Consider the following 7,602-nt stretch of genomic DNA (forward strand, 5'->3'; position numbering starts at 1 on the left):
GCCTTGTCTGAAGAGGCTGTAAAAAGTGCTGCCACACAGGATTTCTTCTTTCAGCCCTTTCTTAAAAAATATATAAATAAATTCATTACTTATTTTATCTAGTGCTAAATATTCTGTTTTTATTTGTATATTCATAAGATTAATATATTTTGTTACATAAAATGACTATGTTCCCAGCTTTTTTGATGCAAAAACAGCAACACAGAGGAAAAAAAGGAGAGACACACATCCAGCGCTCACAGCTTCTCTGCCTCATTCTGCTGCTCCCGTTTTTAACACCAGGCAAAAAATGCATTTAAAACAGCTGACGTTAACTTTAGATGACAGTTTGAAACGCTCCAGCATTTTTAAAAAGAAAAACAACACGGACACGCTGATTACAGTGCGGGGCGAAAGTGAAAGTAAAACATGGTGCTGAGCACCCGTTCGGTAAAGAAACTTAAACATAGCTGTTCTTTGTCCCTTCATATTCCAACACAGAGGGTAGAAACAGCTAAATTAGACAGTTACGTAAAACACATTTACAGTTCATAACTCACCCTTGTTGTTGTAACATTCATCCTGTGTTGACCGCAAGCACTTTCCACCCTGTTGTGGGTCCATTTTCTTGAAAAATAAAACTTAACCAGGCACTTTGAAGAAGCTCTGCTCTGATGCTGGTAGTCTATGTAGATAATAATGTGGGTTTACACACCCCAGAACCGAACATTTTGACTTCTGAACTTGCATTTTCGGCATGACGCGATGAACTACAAAATCACACAGCGAGGAAAAAAATGGCGGACTATGAAATCCAGTTGGCCGGAAATACATTACCATAAATGGTAGTTCTGAAAAAACAAAAAGTGTGACAAAATAAACAATGAAACAAAATAAGCAACAGCAGATTTTGAACAAACTGAAAATTTTGACCCATAAAAAATATATAAATATCTTTGCAGTAACTGGACAGAATAAATTAAAGTTTTCTACCTTCCTAGACACTATAATTGCACAAAAAATAGTTTTTAAATGCAAAAAAGTGCATTTAGCATGATATGTCTCCTTTAAACAATGTGGTTATGTTGACAGAAGAGCCCTGTCTCTTATAAATTACATTTCTATAGCGCTAATTTGTTTCACCAATTATGTTTTGCTGGGAAACATAATTAGCAAAACAAATTAGCGGTATATAAGTATCATTTCTGGGAGACGGGGGTTAGAGAGTAATGAGGAGAGAATCATAGCGTCCCACATTCATCAGGCATTTTTACTTTATAATTACCTTTAAAACAAAAGAACTTTGCTGATAGTTGAACTCAAATAATGTACACTTCTTTTTTAATCTCGTTGTCATTACATAAAATGCAGTTTCTGCTCCCTGAAGCTGCAGCATCTTAATTTATCCACAGCAAAGAGATAAAATCTTGTTTTTAATTGTGTTTAATCAGAAATCAGCTTCTGGGTGTCGTCTGGTTGCGGCCCACTCGGGTCACGGAGGCATCGACTCGTCCTCTGAATCGCTCGCCATCCATCTGTGGTTTTTCTGTCTGAATGAAGCTCAGAGTTTAGATTTGTGGTTTTCCGAGACGCTTTATAAGCAGCTGTAGGTGTGAAACAGTTTGTTTTGTTTCTGTTTGGTTTGAAATGAGATCATTTGGTAGGACTCTCAGCAACTACCACCCCAAATTTTAGGTCCATGTCTGTAAAACTGACGTTTATTTGTTGTTACAAATGCATATGTGGTTCAGAAGATATTTTGCTAACAGAAAATGCCCGATAAAAATCCAAAGCTTTCTGGGCCAATAAAATGTGGTCCTGTGGATAAACAAACAATATCTTACCTGTTGTAGATGAATTACTTAAATTTGGAGAAATGGTTTAATTTGGGATTTATTGCCGGCATCAAAGAAAAACCTTACTGCATTGGGAAACACGTTCCCTTAATGTGAAAATAACAAATGTTCATTTGAATTCTGATCAAAACAACGAGCTAAAGGCTAGTCAGWGCAGCCGTATTACAACATTTATAGTGGTTCTTGCTAATGCTATTTGTCACATCTTTAAACTGCTGTAAAGTCTGTGTCACGGTTATTTATACAGAATTTAACTGTTATTTCCAAGTTACATTACCGGTAGACTGTAGCTGTAGCACTTCCTGTGCAGCATGAAGCACTTCCTGTTGGARCAGTAAAACAAATCGGTGACAATAACATTATAAAGTGATTTTTTTTTTAAACATGAAACGATGTGAAACAGACTGGAGCCAGGGTCTCAGTCCAGCTCTGACTAGCTCATCAGTTTGCCTAAACTCTAGATTATAAATATATTTWTCTACAACAGGTRAGATATTAATTACCTATAACCTCTCCACAGAACCTTACTTCAAAAGATCTGATGTGGCTAAAAACATTCGAGGACAAAATCAGCCAAAGAAAAACTTAACTTATTAAATGACCCACGAGTCCTTGGTCCATTTTATTTTGATGGACAGGTGATTAAAAGTCCCGCCTCTCTCCGTCTGTTAAAGGCTCCAGACTTCCTGAGAAGCCAAGAGGAACTTCCTGTTTCTGAGGAAGAACTTCCTGTTTGCGAGGAGGAACTTCCTGTTTCTGTGGAGAAACTACGGCAGCAGATAGAGGACAAAGTTAAACTCCTGCAGTTACCTTCTGCCAACCAGCAGGTAAATTACAGCAAAAATAATAATCTGTTAGTTTTTAAATGTTAAAGATCTTTAATATTTTTAAAAATTGGTCAAAATTGGTTAGAATCTTATTTACATCAATAATCATGTTAAATGATTGTTTAAGTTTGAAAGTTTAATTTTGTTTTTGTTCAGAGTTTAGTGTCTGTTGCTCCATCGTCTGAGAAAACATTTATTCAGAATTTCTCTCCTTTTATCTCCAATACTCAAAATAAAGTAATTAAAAACATTTAATAAGCTTGAAACTGCCTGCAGGGATTTTTCTTTCTGAAAAATGAATCCAGTTTTATATTTCTTAATGTTTTTGAAAACAAGCGTGTGAAGGCGGTCCTGCCGGGCTGAGTCATGTGGACTCAGACAGATGACGGGGTGGATCGGGGTGATCGTGTTCTGCCAGCATGACTCAGCAGATCTGTCGTCTCTGACTGAAGGACGACTGAAGTTCAACTCCTGCTTTTCTCTTTTACCCTCGTTCTACTCGTTTGCTTGTCAGGAGATAGTTTCTTGTTTTTCTCTGTTTTGTACTTTTAGGCTTTAAAGTGGTTTCAAATCTTTAAAGTGGAATTTTGATTTGTAGTCTTTGAACAGCCTCATTTTACCAAAATGARGTTTAWTTCTGACAGGACTGATGGGCTGAAGAGACTTCCTGTCATCTGAAAGYRAATTMAATTTTAAAGTGCCTGTGACATCAAATTTTTGTAGTAAATATGAATGCATTTTTTTAAAGATAACATTGATAACATATTGCAAAAKAAATTTCACGCYGCTGAGATGARCGGTTGTTGAGATATTTGCATGTGAAGTAACAGGAAGTGATGTCAWAGRGGAATGTCTGAATGTGAACAGACCTTTGTTACAACAACTAACAGCACAGACTGTAGAGAAGAATCTGATGTTTCTTTAGATTATTTTGAATCACTATCAAAGAGAGATGAAGAAGAGTTAAAGTTTGAATATTATTGTTTTAATAAACAAAGACCAGGGAGTTTATTTTATTAAAGACTTCCCCTTTGATGTCACTTCCTGTTTCATTTAGGCCGAACCAAGTTCAAAAGGCAATAGGCCAGTGATGAGACAAAATGGGTAAAATCATGTGTATTATGCCAATTTTCTTCTTTGACATTTTGTATTTGAAGGATGGACATGTCACAGGGCCTTTAAAGTTTACATTTTTTTACATAAAACTCTGGTAGTTGTAGCAGCTAGCTGTAGCACTTCCTATGTAGCATGGTAAACTTCCTGCTTATCATGTCACATAAAACTTTTCCCCTTAGATAAATGTGTAAAAGTCTAAATTTRTCACAAGTCTCAGTTTATATGCAGAATGTTTGATTTGATAATGAGTATTCCTGCGTTTTAACCTAGCATGCTAATTTTGCTAACTCATTTAAAAAGGGAGGGGAATTTTCCAACAGATTGCTTGGATTGCATATTTTGTTTTTAACAAAGTTTCAAACATTAACAAACACTAGTTAACGTAGTTCTGTCCAACTCTGTAAACAAAACAAGCTTTCTCTGTTTTATTTATTTTGTTTTAAATGTTCTGTGTGTTAGCTACAGCTAGCAATGTGCTGCTAATTTAGCTTTTGGTTGTTTAACAAAGAGAAAATGTCTTTTTAGTAAACAGTGTTGCCCACTCCTGGTCTACTTGTTCTTTGTTTGACTATTTGACATTTTTTGGGAACATCTTAAGGTTTTGCACTCTGTTAGCTATTAGCAAAAATGCTAATTCAAGACGATTATTTAATAATCCCCCACTGATTGTAGCACAAATGTTGGGTGATTTTGTGTTAAATGAATTGTTTTGGATTGTTATTGTTGAGCTAAATGGCTTTTTAAATTTTTAATCATGTTTTTAGTCATTTTTAATGAAAGAATGTTGTTAATTTGTATGTATTATATTTATATCTGGGGTCTTCAGGGACTACAGATGAAAAYTAGCCTTCATGGCTAATTCTGACATGTTCTGTAATGTGCACTGTCCCTTCTTACATAAATAAACAAGAACAATAATCTGTGTTTCAGGTGTTTGAGCAGAAGACAGGACAGGAAGAAGTGCTGAGGTTTGCTGTTCTGAGTCAGGAGCTGACCTTTCACCTCCAGCAGCTGCAGAAACAGACCGAGCAGGAGCTCAGCAGCATCCAGACACAGTGAGGAGATGTTCTTTACTCCTGAGCTCTCAGGTCTTTGACCCAAACTCTCATAGATTCTCAATGTTTTGAGCTTCTGAGAGTTTCGTAACCCCTCGTGTCTCTGATGTAAAACTCTGCAGAAACAGGTGAAAGTGATTGATTCTGCTTTCAGAACATTTCCTGTGAAAGTCGTCTTTTAACGGTCGTAGGCGTCACTTTCTCGTCTTCTGCTTTTGCTTTTCGACAGACGAGTTGAAACGCATCTCGGGGTCGAGGTGTGGCAGAGCAGCGCTCGCTCTGATCATATTCCAGGAAAAAAATTAGTAATTCCTCAGAAGTTCAAAGTGGGTGGCAGCTTGGCCGTGTTCTTATCTGGGCTCAGATCGCAGGCTTAAAGGGACGAGACAAATAGCTGCTGAATGAAACAGTTGAATATCCCCGGGACGATACCCTCCTCGGCTCCTAATCCACTCAGATTACTGGAAGACGACGTCACCCTGTTTTATTTTCCGGGCACTTTTCTCAGCTTTAAATGAGGCTTATAGGAGCTAACGTTGACTCAAAYGAATAACAGAATTTATTGTTCTTCCTAAATCGTCTGAGACGGCACTTAACGTGAACAATTTCTACTTTGAGCCGATTTCATTCAGTGAACTCGTCTCTGTCGTGTTGCTGTCTGTTTATGATGTAAACCATGAACGCAGCAGATTAAAGGTGTTTTTTCCCAGAGATGGGACTCGTTCAGATTCTGGTTACGTAACCAGACTTCAGCTCGGTGCCAAGACTAACAGGCGGATCCACGGTTTGGAAAAAGTCCCAGATCAGTTCTGTCGTGTTCCTCTGGTTTTTAAAAGTGAAATGAAAGGGAAAGCTGTTGAATATCAGAGATCCCAGTGTTCGCTTAGTTACGCTCCTCAGATTTTTGCTGTTTTTGTTCRGAGTGTGTGTTCTGGTCCGTTTCCTGCCAAGGTGCCCCTGTGCAGCACACCGACTCTGGAACATCTGAAAATAAAGGCTCTAACCTGAAATATCTGGTTTCTTTGGTAAATCGTCCAGTTTGTTTACAGAAAAGGTTCATTAAAAGATGTGTGAACATGACACAAAGAGCAGACATGAAGATCCATTCAGATGTTTGAAGGAAACCTGATGTTTTATGGAAAAACAATGTGAAGCTGAGAACAAGGTCATTTTATTATTTTAACCAAAAAATGGAGCCTTTCTATCTTTAGCAACAAGTTTATCCTCAATTTTCTAGTTACCATGTGCTAACTTGTCCTCAAACATAAAGACAAAATATTATTAAGAGACCAGACAGGAAGCTGGATGAGTCCCCCAAAGTGGCTGGCTGCAGTAAACYCTGGTTAGAACCAATTGTTTAACACTGAAACCATGGTTAGGACTGGTTGTTCAACACTGAAACCATGGTGAGGATGATTCGTTGACCACTGAACCGTTATTTGTGTCAAGTCGTCTAACACTGAACCCCTGGTTTGATCTAGTTATCTATCAATGACACCCACAGTTAGGACTAGTCAACCACCACCGAACCCATGCTTAAGACTAAACATCTACCACCGAACCCACGCTTAAAACTAAACATCTACCACCGAACCCATAATTATGACTAGTCATATACCACTGAAACCACAGTAAAGACTAAGTATCTACCAACGAACCCATAGTTAGGACTAGTCGTCTACAACTGAAACCCCAGATAGGACAAGTCATCTACCACCAAACCCATGGTTAAGACTAACCATCTACCACCAAACCCATAATTATTACTAGTCATATACCACTGAAACCACAGTAAAGACTACCAACGAAACAACAGTTAGGACTATTTATGTACCCCTTAAACCATATTAAAGACTAATTATCTACCACCGAACCCATAGTTAGGACTAGTCGTCTACAACTGAAACCACAGATAGGACTAGTCATCTACCACCAAACCCATGGTTAAGACTAATCATCTACCACCGAACCCATAATTATTACTAGTCATATACTACTGAAACCACATTAAAGACTACCAACGAACCCATAGTTAGGACTATTCATGTACCCCTTAAACCATATTAAAGACTAATTATCTACCACCGAACCCATAATTAGGACTAGTCATCTACCTCTGAAACCACAGTTAGGACTAGTCATCTACCACCAAATCCATGGTTAAAACTAATCATCTACCACCGAACCCTTAATTTTAACTAGTCATCTATCACTGATCCTATATGGTCAGGATTAGTCTTCTACCACTAAACCCATGGTTTGGGTAAGTTGTTTATGACTTTAGTAGATGTAGATATTTGAATATATCCTTTATCAAAACTTTCGCCTGGAGATCCTCCACAATCCCTTCAGTAAATGTCTTCCACCTGCAGACGGTTTTATTTGTGATTCTAAACCAACACATTTTATGTTTTAACACCATTTGGGGTAAATTGAGACGAGTAAATGTTTAATATTCATCAGAGCCTCCCAGCATCACCTCTGTCCATCATAGAAACACTTTGTAGAGATTTTATTCATCTGGATCCTTTTTTTTCTTTGGTTAGAACTGCGGTTCAGTGTGAATTATAGCTGACAGGTTGTGAGATACATTAATGGAAAAAAACACACCTACACGTTTTTCAGCTGCAGGTTTTTTGGAGTGAAATGTGTTTTTTCACATACGTTTGTGTAATTATGGAGTCCTATTCACGCTTTTCTGTACGTAAGCACCTAATCAGAATGTTCTGACAGCTGGCAGAGGGTGTGTGTGTGTGTGTGTGTGTGTGT

The 7,602-nt window shown here is 37.7% G+C and overlaps 1 protein-coding gene across 1 annotated transcript in view; it reads left to right on the forward strand.

The window, feature by feature from the left end:
• LOC106532393 (myosin-13) overlaps positions 1-7,602 on the forward strand; it is a gene marked incomplete in the record, with an annotated part of 78,174 nt that overhangs the window by 41,573 nt on the left and 28,999 nt on the right. Inside the window, 2 exon segments of the mRNA XM_014028432.1 lie at positions 2,510-2,662; positions 4,709-4,833. Of these exon segments, the coding sequence (XP_013883886.1) occupies positions 2,510-2,662; positions 4,709-4,833 (278 nt within the window).

This window comes from Austrofundulus limnaeus, unplaced genomic scaffold, assembly GCF_001266775.1.
Source record: "Austrofundulus limnaeus strain Quisiro unplaced genomic scaffold, Austrofundulus_limnaeus-1.0 Scaffold762, whole genome shotgun sequence".
NCBI classification, from domain to species: Eukaryota; Metazoa; Chordata; class Actinopteri; order Cyprinodontiformes; family Rivulidae; genus Austrofundulus; species Austrofundulus limnaeus.